Here is a 21,290-nt window from a genome sequence, read left to right on the forward strand (position 1 = left end):
CAGAGAGCTAGAGCTAGTTTGCAAGGAATACCCCAAGGACATGCAGCAGTAATTGCACCAAAAGGTGGTCTTACAAAGTATTAATTCACCGTCTTAACTATAAGGAGGTTCATTGGGTATTTGTCATTGTATCAAATACTGTACTATAAAAAATAGTGCTTTGTAGATATGTTAAAGGTGATTATAGTGGGTAGTCAATGCTGCAATATTCTCATAGTGCAGAAACCTACCGTATTTTGCGGATTATAAGACGCTCTGGATTATAAAACGCTCTGGATTATAAGACGCTCTGGATTATAAGACGCTCTGGATTATAAGACTCACCCCAAATTTTGAGGAGAAAAATAGGAATTTTTTTTTTAATAAAATGGTGATGAATTCATGTGTCTTATTACTTAATTGGGGGTGGTGGCTGCAGTGAAGCGGGGTCCCAGGGTCGCTGCTGGAGGAGGCAAGAGTGAAACGTTGCTGCAGGCCACAGGCTGGGATGAGGGGGTGTTCGGATGTGTGGCACGCCGCTGCTGGGGTCCGGTACTGCAGTTACATGGTTTCCTATGTGGTGGACTCTGGGAAAATGGCTGCTAGGGGTGGACATGCGCAGATAGAGATCTTGGTGCTGAGATCTCATCTTCTGAGATCTTGGTGCCGAGATCTCCATCTGCACATGCACCGCCCCCCGGCAGCCATTTTCCCAGAGTCCACTGCAAAGGAAACCATGTAACTGCAGGGGCTCTGGGCTTTAAAAAAATGTCGGCAGAGCACCCGCAGCACCGTACACCCCCAGCGGCACGCCACACATCCGAACACCCCCTTATCCCAGCCTGCGGCCTGCAGCAATGCTCCACTCTTGCCTCCTCCAGCAGTGACCCTGGGACCCTGCTCCACCGTGGGCGGTAAGGTATATCCGCAGTATAAGACACGCCCCCATTTTCTCCCCAAATTTCATGGAAAAGTGCTTCTTACAATCTGAAAATTATGGTAGCTGAAGTTAAATGAAGTATTTTATTGAAAATATACATTGAAGACTAATCTTTGAGAACATTTTTCCATATTTTGTATGCATTATAATTGTCTGCAGATGCAGAGACCCCACTGATCGTTCAATAAACCCCGAACAGTGCTCTGCTCAGGAGACTGGAGATCACAGCTCTTGCTTGAGTGCGCATCCAAAGCAGAGTACAGATTCAATGGAAAGCATAGGCTTCTTCTAACATCTGCTATCATGGTAACCACTTAATAGATGTATGGCACAGCAATAAGTGGGAGACAATACCAGGTCAAAATCTGAATTTTTACCTCCACCTGTGGAATAAGGTGTTAAGTATGGTTTACAACAACAGTCTACAACAGATGGGGCAATGGGACATATAACTTTGATGGTTACCATTCAGTATGAGCAACATAAGTCATTTGTTTCTCAGAGAGGCACAAAGCTCAGTCTCTGATTGGAACAATATAGGGATTGGATAAATTAGCTGGTGACTTCCCCTTGAACAACAATTCCAAATAAATGTTCGCCAATCGCCGCTTATTTGTTTCATGTTTCATGAAATTCCATTTTGGACAAATTAAAATTGTACATTTTTTATGTTTCCGTTGTTTGATAATTTACTTATTGTTTGTTTCTGTAGCTAAATTGCAAAGAAACGACTAAGTACTTTGCAAGGGAAGGAGACAGCTTCAACATCATGTATGACCCAGATGTAAAGTATCAGCCATGCAGTACCACGGATACAACGGTAAGTGCATCTAAATTGCATCAGATAGTAATTTGTAAAATAAATGTGTCTATGCAAAATCTCTTTAAGAATTATCTGGATTATGTTTTCCATTTTGTGTTTTACAAAGTCACTTGGCATCTTGTAGAAAACTTGTTACTTAACCAATGACCTTTTTTGGGGAAAAAAAGATTTTTCACGTTGATATGTGTCAAGATGTGTCTGGTGGGCAACTCCTCTCCTTCTTATTAAGGTCCCCTTTATGTACCTGTATCTTGACTCCCTCACGGCACAGCCAATTTAGTCCTTTATGATGAACATTTTTTTTATTCTCTTACAATATTTATTTAGTCCTAGAAAGGAATACAAACATTCAATCCTTTCATCGTATAGATAATATGCTACACTACTTATGCAGAGCAATGCATTATACAGCTGGTCTGTATCATACAGGAGGCATGTTCTCCCCTTCATTATGTTGTGTGGGTATTGATGGATTGACAGAGAACATTACCTCTGCCAAACTCCTCAGATGCCTGTGACACAATTGACAGCAGCATCTGATGGGTGAAACTGTTGAAATTGATGTATGTATATTACAACCTGCTATCACTGTGGACAGCATGGACACAATACCTGTAGCCCCATCTCTAGGACATTTCTCTGCGTCCTGATGTGGTAAGTTACTCCACCTTAGCATGTACGAGTACGACCTGTAATGGAAAGGCTTAACAAGTACAAACCCACAAAAGCACTTCAAATTATATATATATACAGTATATATATATATATATATATATATATATATATACACAGTCATATGAAAAAGTTTGGGCACCCCTATTAGTCTTAAGCTTAATGTTTTCTAAAAATTGTTTTTTTTGCAACAGCTATTTCAGTTTCGTATATCTAATAACTGTTGGACACAGTAATGTTTCTGCCTTGAAATGAGGTTTATTGTACTAACAGAAAATGTGCAATCTGCATTCAAACAAAAGTTGACAGGTGCATAAGTATGGGCACCCTTATCATTTTCTTGTTTTAAATACTCCTACCTACTTTTTACTGACTTACTAAAGCACTTTTTTTTGTTTTGTAACCTCATTGAGCTTTGAACTTTATAGCTAGGTGTATGCAATCATGAGAAAAGCTACTTAAAGTGGCCACTTGCAAGTTGTTCTCCTGTTTGAATCTCCTCTGAAGAATGGCATCATGGGCTCCTCAAAACAACTGTCAAATGATCTGAAAACAAAGATTATTCAACATAGTTGTTCAGGGGAAGGATACAAAAAGCTGTCTCAGAGATTTAACCTGTCAATTTCCACTGTGAGGAACATAGTAAGGAAACGGAAGAACACAGGTACAGTTCTTGTTAAGGCCAGAAGTGGCAGGCCAAGAAAAACATCAGAAAGGCAGAGAAGAAGAATGGTGAGATCAGTCAAGGACCATCCTCAGACCATCTCCAGAGAGCTGCAGCATCAACTTGCTGCAGATGGTGTCACTGTGCATCGGTCAATTATACAACGCACTGTGTTTTTTTTGCCGCCATGCATACCGCCTTTTTGTATTACCAAACAACTCAATCTTGGCTTCATGAGTCCACAGGACCTTCTTCCAAAAAGAAATTGGCTTCTCCAAATGTGCTTTTGCATACCTCAGCCGACTCTGTTTGTGGCGTGCTTGCAGAAATGGCTTCTTTCGCATCACTCTCCCATACAGCTTCTCCTTGTGCAAAGTGCGTTGTATAGTTGACCAAACTAAAAATTGTTTTTTTTGCAACAGCTATTTCAGTGTCATATATCTAATAACTGTTGGACACAGTAATGTTTCTGCCTTGAAATTAGGTTTATTGTACTAACAGAAAATGTGCAATCTGCATTCAAACAAAAGTTGACAGGTGCATAAGTATGGGCACCCTTATCATTTTCTTGTTTTAAATACTCCTACCTACTTTTTACTGACTTACTAAAGCACTTTTTTTTGTTTTGTAACCTCATTGAGCTTTGAACTTTATAGCTAGGTGTATGCAATCATGAGAAAAGCTACTTAAAGTGGCCACTTGCAAGTTGTTCTCCTGTTTGAATCTCCTCTGAAGAATGGCATCATGGGCTCCTCAAAACAACTGTCAAATGATCTGAAAACAAAGATTATTCAACATAGTTGTTCAGGGGAAGGATACAAAAAGCTGTCTCAGAGATTTAACCTGTCAATTTCCACTGTGAGGAACATAGTAAGGAAATGGAAGAACACAGGTACAGTTCTTGTTAAGGCCAGAAGTGGCAGGCCAAGAAAAACATCAGAAAGGCAGAGAAGAAGAATGGTGAGATCAGTCAAGGACAATCCTCAGACCATCTCCAGAGAGCTGCAGCATCAACTTGCTGCAGATGGTGTCACTGTGCATCGGTCAATTATACAACGCACTGTGTTTTTTTTGCCGCCATGCATACCGCCTTTTTGTATTACCAAACAACTCAATCTTGGCTTCATGAGTCCACAGGACCTTCTTCCAAAAAGAAATTGGCTTCTCCAAATGTGCTTTTGCATACCTCAGCCGACTCTGTTTGTGGCGTGCTTGCAGAAATGGCTTCTTTCGCATCACTCTCCCATACAGCTTCTCCTTGTGCAAAGTGCGTTGTATAGTTGACCAATGCACAGTGACACCATCTGCAGCAAGTTGATGCTGCAGCTCTCTGGAGGTGGTCTGAGGATTGTCCTTGACTGATCTCACCATTCTTCTTCTCTGCCTTTCTGATGTTTTTCTTGGCCTGCCACTTCTGGCCTTAACAAGAACTGTACCTGTGTTCTTCCATTTCCTTACTATGTTCCTCACAGTGGAAATTGACAGGTTAAACCTCTGAGACAGTTTTGTATCCTTCCCCTGAACAACTATGTTGAATAATCTTTGTTTTCAGATCATTTGACAGTTGTTTTGAGGAGCCCATGATGCACTCTTCAGAGAAGATTCAAACAGGAGAACAACTTGCCAGTGGCCACTTTAAGTAGCTTTTCTCATGATTGCATACACCTAGCTATGAAGTTCAAAGTTCAATGAGGTTACAAAACAAAAAAAAGTGCTTTAGTAAGTCAGTAAAAAGTAGGTAGGAGTATTTAAACAAGAAAATGATAAGGGTGCCCATACTTATGCACCTGTCAACTTTTGTTTGAATGCAGATTGCACATTTTCTGTTAGTACAATAAACCTCATTTCAAGGCAGAAACGTTACTGTGTCCAACAGTTATTAGATATATGAAACTGAAATAGCTGTTGCAAAAAAAGCTATTTTTATAAAACATTAAGCTTAAGATTAATAGGGGTGCCCAAACTTTTTCATATGACTGTATATATACATATATATATATATATATATATATATATATATATATATATATTGCTTAAAAAATAATAAAGGGAACACTAAAATCCCACATCGTAGATATCACTGAATGAAATATTACGGTTGCAAATTTTTATTCATTGCATGGTGGAATGCGTTGAGAACAATAAAACCTAAAAATAATGAATGTAAATCGCAACTAATATCCCACAGATGTCTGGAGTTGGAATGATGCTCAAAATCAAAGTGGAAAATGAAGTTACAGGCTGATCCAACTTCAGTGGAAATGCCTCAAGACAAGTAAATGATGCTCAGTAGTGTGTGTGGCCTTCACATGCCTGTATGACCTCCCTACAATGCCTGGGCATGCTCCTGATGAGGCGGCAGATGGTCTCCTGAGGAATTTCCTCCCAGACCTGGGCTAAAGCATCCACCAACTCCTTGAAAACCTGTGGTGCAACGACACGTTGGTGAATGGTGTGAGACATGATGTCCCAGATGTGTTCAATCGGATTCAGGTCTGGGTAACGGGCGGGCCAGTCCATAGATTCAATCCCTTCATCTTGAAGATGAGTTGCCTGCCAGGGCTGTGGGGTACCCGGTACCGGTTCCGGTGTTCACAGGGGGATGTCACGGTGGCGACCCAGTCCGTGGCCCTGGGCGCCCATGTAAAAGGGGAAAGACTTTAAAGGGATTTGGTGAATAGAGTTTATGTTTGTGATGCCACCTGTGGTGTTCGGTCAGTGGTGACCGACGCTGCTTTTAGGGTCCTCTGGGGTGATGTTATGGCAGCTAGATGGTATAACTTCCCACAGGTGAAGTATATCCCCAGGACTCCCGGTGTGTAGATGGAAGATGGTGAATGGCGCAGTAAAGAACGAGGATACAGGTTTGCAGTCTCTTTACCTGGTTTACTGAAGACTTCACTGTATTTCTCTTTCCAGGAGCTGTAGTGCTTCAGACTACACAGCCCCTTCAGACCTTCTGACACTCTATGTTGGTCTGCTCTTTTATCTGTCTCTAACTTTCTGAACTCTCTCACCCTTTCCCTCCAGATCAGAATTTATTTACAGGGGAGTTCATCCTAAACCAGGCTTAGAGCTCCCCCTTCTGGCCTGGAGTGTGAACATGTTGTATGCATTGTCATTACCTGATAAAAAATCTCCTTCATCGCTTCCAAACGTAACATCACTCTCCCTGTGAGGAAAGCAATGTCACTGTGACAACCAGGACCCTGGTGCATCACACAGGTACGGCTGACACACTCCAGCCACATGAGGTTTGGCATTGTCCTGCATTAGGAGGAACCCAGGGCCAAACGCCCCAGCATATGGTCTCACAGGAGGTCTGAGGATCTCATCCCGGTACCTAATGGCAGTCAGGCTACCTCTGGCGAGCACATGGAGGGCTGTGCGGCCCTCCAAATAAATGCCACCCTACACCATTACTGACCCACTGCCAAACCGGTCATGCTGAAGGATGTTGCAGGCAGCAGATCGCTCTCCACGGCGTCTCCAGACTCTGTCACGTCTGTTACATGTGCTCAGTGTAAACCTGCTTTCATCTGTGAAGAGCACATGGCGCCAGTGGCGAATTTGCCAATCCTGGTGTTCAGTGGTAAATGCCAATCGTCCTGCACGGTGTTGGGCTGTGAGTACAGCCCCCATCTGTGGACGTCTGGCTCTCAGACCATCCTCATGGAGTCAATTTCTAACCGTTTGTGCACATGCACATTTGTGGCCTGCTGGAGGTCATTTTGCAGGGCTCTGGCAGTGCTCCTCCTGTTCCTCCTTGCACAAAGGCTGAGGTAGTGGTCCTGCTGCTGAGTTGTTGCCCTCCTACGGCCCCCTCCACGTCTCCTGGTGTACTGGCTTTTCTCTTGGTAGCGCCTCCAGCCTCTGGACACTACGCTGACAGACACAGCAAACCTTGCCACAGCTTGCATTGATGTGCCATCCTGGATGAGCTGCACTACCTGAGCCTTGTGTGGGTTGTAGAGTCCGTCTTATGCTACCACGAGTGTGAAATCACAACCAACATTCAAAAGTGACCAAAACATCAGCCAGAAAGCATTGGTACTGAGATGTGGTCTGTGGTCCCCACCTGCAGAACCACTCCTTTATTGAGTGTGTCTTGATAATTGCCAATAATTTCCAGCTGTTGTCTATTCCATTTGCACAACAGCATGTGAAATTGATCGTCAAACAGTGTTGCTTCCTAAGTGGACAGTTTGATTTCACACAGGTTTGATTTACTTTTATATTCTGTTGTTTAAGTGTTCCCTTTATTTTTTTGAGCAGTGTATATATATATATATATATATATATATATATATATATATATAAAATCTCGCCCTAAGCTTTATATACTTCTAATAATCTTTGTCACCACTCTGTCTCTGGTAATAGTGGTGGCCGTGGTTTCCTTCACCAGCCAGCAGCTGCTCTGTGGACACAACCCAGGAAGTCAGATTCCTGCAAATGACAACAGGGTAAAAACCAGGGTGCTGAGTGGTTAGTGCAAAGTCTGATTATGGATGTCTATTCTGAGTTGATGAATTTCCTGACTATTGGTTCTGTTTTTCTACCCAGTGTTTCACAGATAGTACTCTTACCTCTGATAGACTATATAGCTGTTCACTTGTCCTTGGCTTTTTGCAAACTGAGCTTGAAAAATCACGGAGACATGTCTGATGTTGGTCTGCTTGTCAGATCAAACTTGGCAATGCAAATTTATAGGTCCATAAAAATAACGGAACGCACTCAGATGCCATCCGAGTGCTGCTCATTTTTCACAGACTGTTAGGAAAAGGTGGAAAAAACTTTTCTTTTCTGTTTTTACATATGAGAAAAACTGATGAAACTGGGATCACACTGATGAAATCTCATGAAAATCTGCTAAGAATCACTGATGAATCGCAAATAGTTTTTCTCGTACATCAAAAAACTGTCCTCTGGACGTGGACTTACTCTGTTAAATTCTCTTCATAAGAAAATCCGCTAGATTTCTTAAATTTAAAATGGGCAAAACAGAACTCATCATCTTTCCCTCATCTCACTTGACTCCCCCAACAGACCTATCCATTAAAGTAAATGGCTGCCCACTCTCCCCAGTCCCACAAGCTCGCTGCCTCGGGGTATTGCTTGACACTGAACCCCATATTTAAGCCCTTTCCACTTCCTGCCGATTCCAACTAAAAAATATTTCCCGGATCAGTACATTCCTCAACCAAGAATCTGCAAAAACCCTAGTCCATGCCCTCATCATCTCCTTGACTACTGTAACCTCCTGCTCTGTGGCCTCCCCTCTAACACTCTCGCACCCCTCCAATCTATTCTAAACTCTGCTGCCCGACTAATCCACCTGTCCCCCCGCTATTCCCCGGCCTCTCCCCTCTGTCAATCCCTGCACTGGCTCACCATTACCCAACAACTCCAGTTCCAAACCCTAACCATGACATACAAAGCCTTTCACAACCTGTCTCCTCCATACATCTGTGACCTCGTCTCCCGGTACTTTCCTACACGCAACCTCCGATCCTCACAAGATCTCCTTCTCTACTCCCCTCTTATCTCCTCTTCCCACAATCGCATACAAGATTTCTCTCGCGTATCACCCCTACTCTGGAACCCTCTAACACAACACATCAGACTCTCGCCTACCGTGGAAACCTTCAAAAAGAGCCTGAAGACCCACCTCTTCCGACAAGTCTACAACCTGCAGTAACCACCGATCGACCAAACCTCTGCACGACCAGCTCTACCCTCACCTATTGTATCCTCACCCATCCCTTGTAGATTGTGAGCCCTCGTGGGCAGGGCCCTCTCTCCTCATGTACCAGTTGTGACTTGTATTGACTAAGATTATTGTACTTGTTTTTTATTATGTATACCCCTCCTCACATGTAAAGCGCCATGGAATAAATGGCGCTATAATCATAATAAATAATAATAATAAAATGGGGAAATAAAAAACAAGAGGTGCTCTCTGAGTAACACCATGGGCAACAGGCGAAGGTGAGTTAGAGGGTTGGTCATTCACCTGATCAGGTTGTGCATGGCACAACTACATAAAGAGTGATGTATAATCCAATCGTGGCTGCTGCTCTGGCCACTGTACTCACACCAAAAGAAGGTGCTGGATCCCAGGTGCTGACATTGGCAAAAGTTAATCCAGGTGGAAAGTAGAAAAACTTCCAATTTATTGTAACGTGCGCCTGCTCTAGACCTGGCATGGCTATACATCACGTGGATTATCATTTATTTTGGCACACTAGGATCAAGACTGAATGTTTGTATAATTGACCATTTGGGAGATTGCCATTTGGGCCATAGTTATTAAAAATATTAGGTTGCACTTACATAATTACTCACTTTATATATGGAGATTCCTAATACTCCTACTGGGAGCTTACCTTATGGCCTATACACCATAGGCCTATAGATATTTTGGTCCACTACTCATAATATCTATCATAATCATGTTTTAATTTTCTTAATTGTCCTGATATGTGCACACATTCTATCACATTGTTTTAGATTTACTTCTGTATGACCATTGCTAATAATTAAATAAAGAAATATTTATTCTACTATACATTTGTCTGGATTTCCATGGTTACTCCATAGTTTTGGTGGTGGGTGTGTTTCATACCTATAAGTAAGACTGAAGTAACAGCAACCAAAAGATATGCAAGAAAAGGCAAGGATCTGGTCTAGCACTTGACATAACTAAGATTGACTTTGTTAAATAATCAGGAACATTCTATAATAATACTTGTATAATATATTTATGAAGAGTGAAGATCGTTTCATAACCATATTCCTATTGTCGGAATTCGGGCTCCCTGTGAACAGGATGTAAGGGTAAGGTGAAATATCTTGATAAGCAGAGAACACAGAAGATGGAAGTCTCCTGCAGAGTTTATTTCCTGTGTACTAAGGAGACAAGGTCTGTTCCACACCAAACCTGCATGTTCAGAAACAATGAATTAAGATTCTCCACCTGCCTAAAGATAATAAATAACCCAACAACTTGAATGTTTTGTCTGTTATCTCGCCACAAGCTAGAAAAACTCGGACACTACATGCCTAATGCATACATTTATTTTTTACTTCATAACGCAATTTTATTGCTGTATTTGTAAGGACAAATTTACCATTTGGCCAATCAGGCAGTACCCACTGATGGTAGGTTTAGAGCCATTGCTGACTGACTGCTGATGTTTAACCCCTTCACCCCAAGCCAATTTTCACCCTGATGACTGGGCCAAATTTTACAATTCTGACCAGTGTCACTTTATGAGGTAGTAATTCTGGAACGCTTCAACGGATCCCGGTGATTCTGAGACTGATTTTTTGTAACAAAACCAGAAAGACTAACTAGAAGTGGGGCCCCAATCAACTTAAAAAAAAACAAGAAAATGGGCCCCTAAAATGTAGCTTTTATTGAGAAAGTTAAAACAACAAACCTTGCAAGTCCTGTTAGTGAGGTGTACTCAATGAGCCCATATAGACAAGTGATCTCTGTCTATAGAGAGAAATAGAGCCAACAAGGGAGGGCGTCAAATATGCTAGATTTCAGAATAGTTGGCCCTCTCACTTAATAAGGTACAGCTATTGTAATATCACAGAGCCAACCTACTTTTCCAAAGAATGCAATTTATTCGGACCTATACAGATAATATGTCCCAGTTTAAAAAGAGCAAACAAAAAATACAGCAATACCAAAAAAGTGAGGGGGGGGGGGCAAAACATGCTAGATTTCAATATACTGCATTTTTCGGTCTATAAGACACATTGGACCATAAGACGCACCTAGGTTCTAGAGGAGGAATTTAGAAAAAGTAATTGAAGCAAAAAATGTGGCCAATTCTCTAATAATATCCCCTATCCTGATATATATATATATATATATATATATATATATATATATATATCTATCCACAATCCCGTTATACATGGTCCCCTCATCCCCATCCTGGTATGCATGGCCCTCTCATCCTTATCCTGGTATGCATGGACTCCTCATCGCTATCCTGATATGCATGGCCCCCTCATTCCCATCCTGGTATGCATGGCCCCCTCATCCCTATCCTAGTATGCATGGCCCCCTGCTCGCTATCCTGGTATGCATGGCCCCCTTATCACTATCCTGGTATGCATTAACCCCTCATCCCCATCCCTATCCTGTTATGCATGGTCCCCTCATCCCTATCCAGGTATATATGCCCCCCCCCTTATCCCTATCCTGGTATGCATGGCCCCCTTATCCCTATCCTGGTATACATGGCATCCTGGTATGCATGGCCTCCTCATCCCCATCCTGGTATGCATGGCCCCCTCATCCCTATCCTGGTATTCATGGCTCGTATATCTCTATCCTGTTATGCATGGTCCCCTCATCCCTATCCTGGTATACATGCCCCCCTCATCCTTATCTTAGTATACATGGTCTCCTCATCCCCATTCTGGTATGCATGGACTCCTCATCCCCATCCTGGTATGTATGGCCTCCTCATCCCCATGCTGAAATACATGGCCTCTTTATCCCCATCCTTGTATACAGGACCCCATCTCCGCCCTGTTATGCAGTGCTGCATCCCCATCCTGATAAGCATGGCCCCCATCAGAAAAACATCAAAAACATACACCATCCTACTTGCCTTCCCTGCGCTTCCTTGCAGCATCCTGTTCTGATGTCAGCAGCTGATTTATGTTTGTAAGCAGCGCATGGCAGTGACATCATGAGCTGCCTACAACCAAAGCACAGCTGTTGGAATACTCATTGCTCTCCACGCCTGGACAATCTGGTCGGTGATCATAGCCAGAGACAAGACTAGTCTGGCTCTAGCCACAGATGTCTCTTGCCAGTGCTGCTGCAAGTGATTGACAGATCTCTTGCTATGGGAGTGACCTGTCAATAACCTTTAGCAGTGCTGGGTCAAGTTGGTTGATGGTAGGCCAGACTCATCTTGCCCCGTTTCAATCATTTTTGAGGAATATATACCTAACTGCAATTGTGCAGTCAGGTTCTGATTCATGGTTCCTGCCATTGGGCAGCATCAATCAGATGACATGTTCTCTTTAAATACCGAATTGTTAAAGTGGCATTCCAGTTTCAGACAATATTTTTCTATTATACTACATACTGTATATACTTTTGTATCAATTTCTCATGATTTTCAAATTAAAAAAAATCTCTGCCTACCGTCATTCCATAAAATTATTCAGTCCTTATTATAAATTCAACACAACACAAAATGCAATTTTTAACAATTTCTGCAGTCTTAGAATTACTCTACCACTTTACGACAAGCATGTTTAATATCTAGTAGGCTGTTATAACCTGCTGAAAACATGATCCATAGCCAGGAATCTAAGCCAATTGTTCAGTTGTGCAGTTATCTCTAATTCACTAATACGCTTGAATAAAACAAAATACAAAAAAGTCTCTGACGCTAAATCTGGTCACAAATTGTCTAGATGTGCAACTACAGAGAAACGTGTTACCTGCATGTGCCCTTGCCAAATATGAAAGTACAGCTAACTAGATCTCTGGGCTCACTAGTGTAAAGTATATATGATGTTGTCTAAATTACAAGAATGTCTAATAAGGAAGATTGGTAAATTCAACCACCTTGGACCACCTAGAATATATTACAAGGCTACTCAATACCCAGCTAGTCTGGTCTGATGAAGGAAGGTGATTCTTAGGAAATGCAAAGGAAGGAAGTGTGTCCACACTGAGCATCCATACCTAGTATCAGATCACTGAAGCTAATGGATTTATCAGTGCTTTCACTTTCGAGCAACCCTTCCAAGTGACGCTTTTGACACACCTCCTGACCTTCTGACGCACCGAGTGACGCACCTCCAAACACAAGATTTAGTGACACTATTGGAAGGATTCAAGAGAAAGCGACTACTTTGAACATCTAAGACTGCAGTTATGCATTGGCTACAGCAGCAAGTGGAAAGTAGGCACATACAATGCTTTTTATATCCTTATTACACTATTTGCTACTGGTGAACGCTATAGTGATAATATAGGAGGTACAAGTTAATCGCATTTACCAATCTTTCATATTAACTCCTTTTGCAAGTAACACGCCATTTCTACTTTACATTAGCAGTTTTCAAGAGAGTGGTCCAAAAAGTTAAGAGGAGAGATCTTTGCGTTGCATAAACAAGGGAAAAGCATGCAAAACGTTAAAAACGGCACTGGGGATAAGTGGTTCAGACTTCCTACAGTGCTCCCCATGCCTTTGCAGTGGCCATTTTTGAAAATAGGAGAAAGGGCCAGTGATCTGACTAAGGGAGTTAGTGTCTGTAGAAGGTTGACAGCAGGTATAGTGAAGGTATCGTCGTGGTCAAAAGTGTTGGCACACTTGAAATTGTTCAAGAAGTATTTCTCACAGAAAATTATTGCAATTACACATGGTTTCTTATACACATGAGTATTTCCTTTCTGTGTATTAGAACAACACACAAAAAAAAAACAAATTAAAAAAAAAGGCAAATTGGACATAATTTCTCACAAAACCCCCAAAATGGACAAAACAAAATTGTTGGCACCTTTCCAAAATTATGAATAAGCAACTCTGTTTTAAGCATGTATTGCTCTTTCAAATTCACCTGGAGCAAGGAACAGGTTTAGGTAATGTGAAAATCATACCTGAAACCAGATAAAAAGGGGAGAAGTTGACTCTTTGCATTGTCTGTGTGTGCTACACTATGCATGGAGAACACATAGAGGACGTGAGAATCAAAATTTTTGAACAATCAACAATTTCAAGGTTACTAGTCCATCTCCAGAGATAATGATGTTCCTTTATCCACGGTGCACAACATAATCAAGAAGTTTACAAATCGTGGCACTGTAAGCTAATCTCCCTGGATGTGGACGGCAGAGAAAAATTGATGAAAGGTTGCAACGCAGGATAGTCTCAATGGTGGATAAGCAGCCCCAATGAAGTTCCCAAAAACTTTAAGCTGTCCTGCAGGCTCAGAGTGCATCAGTGTCAGACCAAACTATCCATTGACATTTGAATGAAATTAAATGCTATGGCAGGAGGACCCCTCTGCTGACAAAGAGACACAAAAAAAGCCAGACTGCAATTTGCCAAAATGTACATGGGGAAAGCATCTTGTGGACAGACGAAACAAGATAGAGCTTTTTTGAAAAGACACATCATTCTACTGTTTATCGAAAATGGAATGAAGCCTACAAAGAAAAGAATACAGTACGTATAGTCAAGTATGTTGGACTTTCAAAGATATTTTGGGGTTGCTTTGCTACCTCTGGGACTGTGTGTCTTGACTATGTGCAAGGTGTCATGAAATCTGAAGATTACTAAAGCATTTTGGGTTACAATATAGTGCCCTGTGTCACAAAGCAGGGATTGCGAACTACCAGCAGGACAATGACCCCAAAAATATTTCAAGATGTTCCCAGAAATAGATGGAAACAAAGTGCTAGAGGGTTCTGAAGTGGCCAGCAATGAGTTTTGATCTAAATCCCATTGAACACCAGTGGAGAAATCTAAAAATTTCTTTTGGGAGAAGGCACTGTTCAAACATGAGACCTGAAGCAGTTTGCAAAAGGAAAGTGGTCCAAAATCCTAGTTGAGAGATGTAAGAAGCTTGTTGATGGTTATAGGAAGCGATTGATTGCAGTTAATTATTCCAAAGGGTGTGCAACCAAACATTAAGTTGAGGGTGGCAACAATTTTGTCCGGCCCATTTTTGGGGTTTTGTGTGAAAATATGTCCAATTTGTCTTTTTTCTGTTTTTTGTGTTGTTCCAATACACACAAAGGAAATAAACATTTGTATAACAAAACGTGTAATTGCAATAATTTTCTAGGAGAAATACTTCATTTTTTGGAACAATTTCTAGGGTGCCAACACTTTCGACCATGACCATATGTGAGAAATATAGTCACATTTATTTTTCAAGGGCAGAGGGTTGCTATAAGTGGCTGCGAAAGGCCTGCAGCAAGATATATTGTGAGTAGGCACTAAAGGTACCTTCACACGAAGCGACGCTGCAGCGATAGCGACAACGATGCCGATCGCTGCAGCGTCGCTGTTTGATCGCTGGAGAGCTGTCACACAGACCGCTCTCCAGCGACCAACGATGCCGAGGTCCCCGGGTAACCAGGGTAAACATCGGGTTGCTAAGCGCAGGGCCGCGCTTAGTAACCCGATGTTTATCCTGGTTACCAGCGTAAAAGTAAAAAAAACAAACAGCACATACTTACATGCGTCCCCCGGCGTCTGCTTCCTGACACTGACTGAGCTCCGGCCCTAACAGCACAGCGGTGACGTCACCGCTGTGCTTTCACTTTTAGGGCCGGCGCTCAGTAAGTGTCAGGAAGCAGACGCTGGTGGACGCATGTAAGTATGTGCTGTTTGTTTTTTTTACTTTTACGCTGGTAACCAGGGTAAACATCGGGTTACTAAGCGCGGCCCTGCGCTTGGTAACCCGATGTTTACCCTGGTTACCAGTGTAAAACATCGCTGGTATCGTTGCTTTTGCTTTCAAACACAACGATACACAGCGATCGGACGACCAAATAAAGTTCTGGACTTTATTCAGCGACCAGCGACATCACAGCAGGATCCTGATCGCTGCTGCGTGTCAAACGAAACGATATCGCTAGCCAGGACGCTGTAACGTCACGGATCGCTAGCGATGTCGTTTCGTGTGAAGGTACCTTAAGGTTTCAGGATTCAATTAAGTATCAGGAATTCCTAGGAGAAAAACATCAAGCCTATCTAATCTGAAACTCAAGAGTTAATTTTCTTTGCAATGGGACAATGTGGAGATCTTAAAGTCCTCTAATTTAGGTCACATGTGCATGTTGAGCATTTGGTCAGTTTTTTACTTGAGTATTAGTAAACCAAAACCAGAAGTGGGTGAAAAATGGAGAAGTGGTGACGTGTTTCTAATATACCCCGTATATACTCAAATATAAGTCGACCCGAGTATAAGCTGAGGCACCTAATTTTGCCTTGAAAAACTGGGAAAACTGTTGACTCAAGTGTAAACCGGGTATGCATTGTCCCCTCATCCCTATCCTGGTATGCATGGCTCCCCGTCCTTGTATGCATGGCTCCCCGTCCTTGTATGCATGGCTCCCCATCCCTGTATGCATGGCTCCTTATCCTCATCCTTGTATGCATGGCTTCTTATCCCCTATCCTTGTATGCATGGTTCCATTTAAAAGGAAAAGAATCCTACTTACCTTTCCTGCGCGCCCTTGCTGCATCTCGTTCCAGCGCCAGCAGCTCTTCTGGCCGAGCAATCACATGTCCCCACTCATTAAAGTAATGAATATTCACTCCACGCCTATGGGAGAGGAGAGAGGTGAATATTCATCACCTTAATGAGTGGGGGGGACACATGATCGCTCTGCCAGAAGACTCGCACCGGAAAGAGATTCAGCAAGGGCACGCAGGGGAAGTATGTTGGCTGCGACTGTAACTGTGCGCGCTATAAGAGAAATGAATATTCTCTGCCAGCCCAGTGAATATTCATTTCTCTTTAGCAGCAGTTGCAGTTACAGCCGCAGCCACCAGCTCCTGCCTCTGTGACCCGCTGCTCCGCCGCTCCCCCTCACCTGCTGTCTTTCTGGGACAATGACTCGTGTGTAAGCTGAGGGGGGAGTTTTCAGCACAAAAAAATGTGCTAAAAAACTTGGCTTATACACGAGTATATTCGGTACTTTTCCTCTTGATTGTTCTACTTCTGATTTTAGATTACAAATACTGAGGTAAAAAGTCACCAAATACTCAATGTGCACAGGTGGCCTTAGGCTTGGTTTAAGAAGAAAACCTGGAAGATTCTGGAGTGGATGTTAGTCGCTCAGTCGCATGATATGAACCCCATAGAAAATCTTTGCTGAAATTTGAAGATGGAGGTTACAGCCCATAAAAACAAGAATATTAGTGAAATAGAGGTCATTGCCCTTGAGTAATGTTCTAAGACACATTAAGAATACTGCCAAAACCTGGTGTATGACTGCGCATCATGTTTTCAGCAGGTCATAACAGCCAAAGAGGCTCTACTAAGTACCAAACATGGTTATCAAGAAGGGGTTGAAAAATTCTGAGACTGCTATAGTCAGAATAATGGCAATTTGTGCTGAATTGGTAGAGAACACTTGTTATATTATTTGTGTTGAGCTATTTCAATTGCTCTTACTTCATTGATTTATTGCAAACAGCAGAACCTATCACAGTGATCAAAATAAAAAAAATAGTAAATGAACCCCCCCTTTATCACCCCTACAGGAAGGGACAATAATAAAATAAAAACAATATATTTACTTTTATTTTTCCACTAGGGTTAGGGCTAAGGTTAGGGTTAGGGCTAGAGATAGGGTTAGGGTTAGGGCTAGGGTTAGAATTAGGGTTAGAGCAAGGGTTAGGGTTAGCATTAGGCTATGAGCACACGCTGCGAATTCGTAGCAGTTTTCCATCAGGTTTACAGTACCATGTAAACCTATGGAAAACCAAATCCGCTGTGCCCATGGTGAGGAAAATACCATGCGGAAATACTGCGTTGTATTTTCCGCAGCATGTCAATTCTTCGTGCGGATTCCACAGCGTTTTACACCTGTTCCTCAATAGGAATCCGCAGGTGAAATCGGCACAAAAACTCTGGAAATCCACGGTAAATGCGCAGGTAAAACGCAGTGTCTTTTACCTGCGGATTTTTAAAAAATGGTGCGGAAAAATCTCACACGGATCCGCAACGTGGGCACATAGCCTTAGGGTTAGGGTTGGAATTAGAGTTAGGGTTGGAATTAGGGCTAGGGTTGGAAATAGGGTTAAGATTGGGCTTGTGGTTAGGGTTATAGTTAGGGTTAGGGGTGTGTTGGGGTAAGGGTTGGGATTAGGGTTAGGATTAGGGTTAGGGTTGGGATTAGGGTTAGGGTTGGGATTAGGGTTAGGGTTGTGTTGGGGTTAGATTTGTGGTTAGTGGTGTGTTGGAGTTAGGGTTGTGATTAGGGTTTTGGCTAGAGTTGGGATTAGGGTTAGGGGTGTGTTGGGGTTAGTGTTGGAGTTAGAATTGAGGGGTTTCCACTGTTTAGGCACATCAGGGGTCTCCAAACGCAACATGACGCCACCATTGATTCCAGCCAATCTTGCGTTCAGAAAGTCAAATGGTGCTCCCTCCCTTCCGAGCCCCGACGTGTGCCCAAACAGTGGTTTACCCCCACATATGGGGTACCAGCATACTCAGGACAAAATGGGAAACAACTATTGGGGTCCAATTTCTCCTGTTACTCTTGTGAAAATAAAAAATTGCTTGCTGAAACATAATTTTTGAGGAAAGAAAAATGATTTTTTATTTTCACGGCTCTGCGTTATAAACTTCTGTGAAGCACTTGGGGGTTCAAAGTACTCACCACACATCTAGATAAGTTCATTGGGGGGGTCTAATTTCCAAAATGGGGTCACTTGTGGGGGTTTCTACTGTTTAGGCACATCAGGGGCTCTGCAAACGCAACGTGACGCCCGCAGACCATTCCAACAAAGTCTGCATTTCAAAACGTCACTGCTTCCCTTCCAACCCCCGACGTGTGCTCAAACAGTGGTTTTCCCCCACATATGGGGTATCAGCGTACTGAGGACAAACTGGGCAACAATTATTAGCATCCAATTTCTCCAGTTACCCTTGTGAAAATAAAAAAATGCTTGCTAAAACATAATTTTTGAGGAAAGAAAAATGATTTTTTATTTTCACGGCTCTGCGTTGTAAACTTCTGTGAAGCACTTGGGGGTTTAAAGTACTCAGCACATATCTAGATAAGTTCATTGGGGGGTCTAGTTTCCAAAATGGGGTCACTTGTGGGGGTTTCTACTGTTTAGGCACATCAGGAGCTAGGCAAACGCAACGTGACGCCCGCAGAACATTCCATCAAAGTCTGCATTTCATAACATCACTACTTCCCTTCCTCCCCCCGACATGTGCCCAAACAGTGGTTTGCCCCCACATATGGGGTATCAGCGTTCTGAGGACAAACTGGGCAACAAATATTGGGGTCCAATTTCTCCTGTTACCCTTGTGAAAATAAAAAATTGCTTGCTAAAGCATGATTTTTGAGGAAAGAAAAATGATTTTTTTATTTTCACAGCTTTGCGTTGTAAACTTCGGTGAAGCATTTGGGGGTTCAAAGTGCTCACCACATATCTAGATAAGTTCCTTTTGGGGTCTAGTTTCCAAAATGGGGTCACTTGTGGGGGTTTCTACTGTTTAGGCACATCAGGGGCTCTGCAAACGTAACATGATGCCCGCAGACGATTCCATCAAAGTCTGCATTCCAAAACGTCACTACTTCCCTTCTGAGCCCAGACGTGTGCCCAAAAAGTGGATATCCCGCACAGAAGGGGTATCAGCGTACTCAGGACAAACTGGACAATAACTTTTGCGGTCCAATTTCTCCTGTTACTCTTGTGAAAATAAAAAAATTGCTTGCTAAAAAATAATTTTTGAGGAAAGAAAAATGATTTTTTATTTTCACGGCTCTGCGTTATAAACTTCTGTGAAGCACTTTGGGGTTCAAAGTGCTCACTATGCATCTAGATAAGTTTCTTGGGGGGTTTAGTTTCCAAAATGGGGTCACTTGTGGGGGAGCTCCAATGTTTAGGCACACAGGGGCTCTCCAAATGCGACATGGTGTCCGCTAAAGATTGGAGCCAATTTTTCATTGAAAAAGTCAAATGGCGCTCCTTCCCTTCCAAGCCTTGCCGTGTGCACAAACAGTGGTTCCCCCCCACATATGGGGTATCGGCGTACTCAGGACAAATTGTACAATAACTTTTGGGGTCCAGTTTCTCCTTTTACCCTTGGGAAAAGAAAAAAAATTGTTGCTAAAAGATCATTTTTGTGACTAAAAAGTTTAATGTTCATTTTTTCCTTCCATGTTGCTTCTGCTGCTGTGAAGCACCTGAAGGGTTAATAAACTTCTTGAATGTGGTTTTGAGCACCTTGAGGGGTGCAGTTTTTAGAATGGTGTCACTTTTGGGTATTTTCAGCCATTTAGACCCCTCAAACTGACTTCAAATGTGAGGTGGTCCGTAAAAAAAATGGTTTTGTAAATTTTGTTGTAAAATGAGAAATCGCTGGTGAAATTTTAACCCTTATAACTTCCTAGCAAAAAAAAAAATGTTGTTTCCAAAATTGTGCTGATGTAAAGTAGACATATGGGTAATGTTATTTATTAACTATTTTGTGTCACATAACTCTCTTGTTTAACAGAATAAAAATTCAAAATTTTCACCAAATTTCCATTTTTTTCACAAATAAATATAAAAATTATCGACCTAAATGTACCAATATCATGAAGCCCAATATGCCACGAAAAAACATTCTCAGAACCGCTAGGATCCGTTGAAGCGTTCCTGAGTTATTACCTCATGAAGGGACACTGGTCAGAATTGCAAAAAACGTCCAGGTCATTAAGGTCAAAATAGGCTAGCTCATGAAGGGGTTAAATCATAATGACCATCCAAATGACCCTGATCAAAAGTTTACATAACCCATTTATTAATATAGTGTATTGCCCCCCTCTAACATCAATGACAGCTTGAAGTCTTTTGTGGATGAGGTTCTTTATTTTCACAGAAGGAAAAGTTGCTCACTCTTCTTGGCAAAAAGCCTCCAGTTCCTGTAAATTTCTGGGCTGTGTAGCATGAACTGCGCACTTGAGATCTCCCCAGAGTGGCTCAATGATACTTAGGTCAGAAGACTGAGATGGCCACTCCAAAACCTTCACTTTGTTCTGCTGTAGCCAATGACAGGTTGTCTTGGCCTTGTGCTTTGCATCGTTGTCATGTTGGAATGTCCAAATACGTCCCATTAGCAGCTTCCAAGCTGATAAGTGCAAACTTGCCACCAGTATTTGCGGATAACGTGGTGCATTCATCTTTCCTTTAACTTTAGCCAAGTTTCCTGTGCTTTTGTAGCTCACACATCCCCAAAACATCAGCGATCTATCTCCGTGCTTTACAGTAGGAATGGTGTTCCTTTCATCATAGGCTTTGTTAACCTCTCTCCAAATGTAACGTTTATGGTTGTGACCAAAAAGTTCAATTTTGGTCTCATCACTCCAAATTACCTTGTTCCAGAAGTTTTGAGGCTTGTCTCTGTGATGTTTTGCATATTGTAGGCGAGATACTTTGTGGCATTTGGGCAGCAATGGCTTTCTTCTGGCGCATCGACCA

At 42.2% G+C, this 21,290-nt stretch overlaps 1 protein-coding gene across 1 annotated transcript in view; it reads left to right on the forward strand.

The window, feature by feature from the left end:
* Positions 1 to 21,290, forward strand: part of ABCG2 (ATP binding cassette subfamily G member 2 (JR blood group)) — a 164,468-nt gene that overhangs the window by 63,528 nt on the left and 79,650 nt on the right. Inside the window, exon 2 of the mRNA XM_077276401.1 lies at positions 1,632 to 1,739. Coding sequence (XP_077132516.1) covers positions 1,689 to 1,739 — 51 coding nt within the window. The 5' untranslated portion in view covers positions 1,632 to 1,688. The remainder of the gene's footprint in view (positions 1 to 1,631; positions 1,740 to 21,290) is intronic.

This window comes from Ranitomeya variabilis, chromosome 1 (assembly GCF_051348905.1).
Source record: "Ranitomeya variabilis isolate aRanVar5 chromosome 1, aRanVar5.hap1, whole genome shotgun sequence".
NCBI lineage: Eukaryota > Metazoa > Chordata > Amphibia > Anura > Dendrobatidae > Ranitomeya > Ranitomeya variabilis.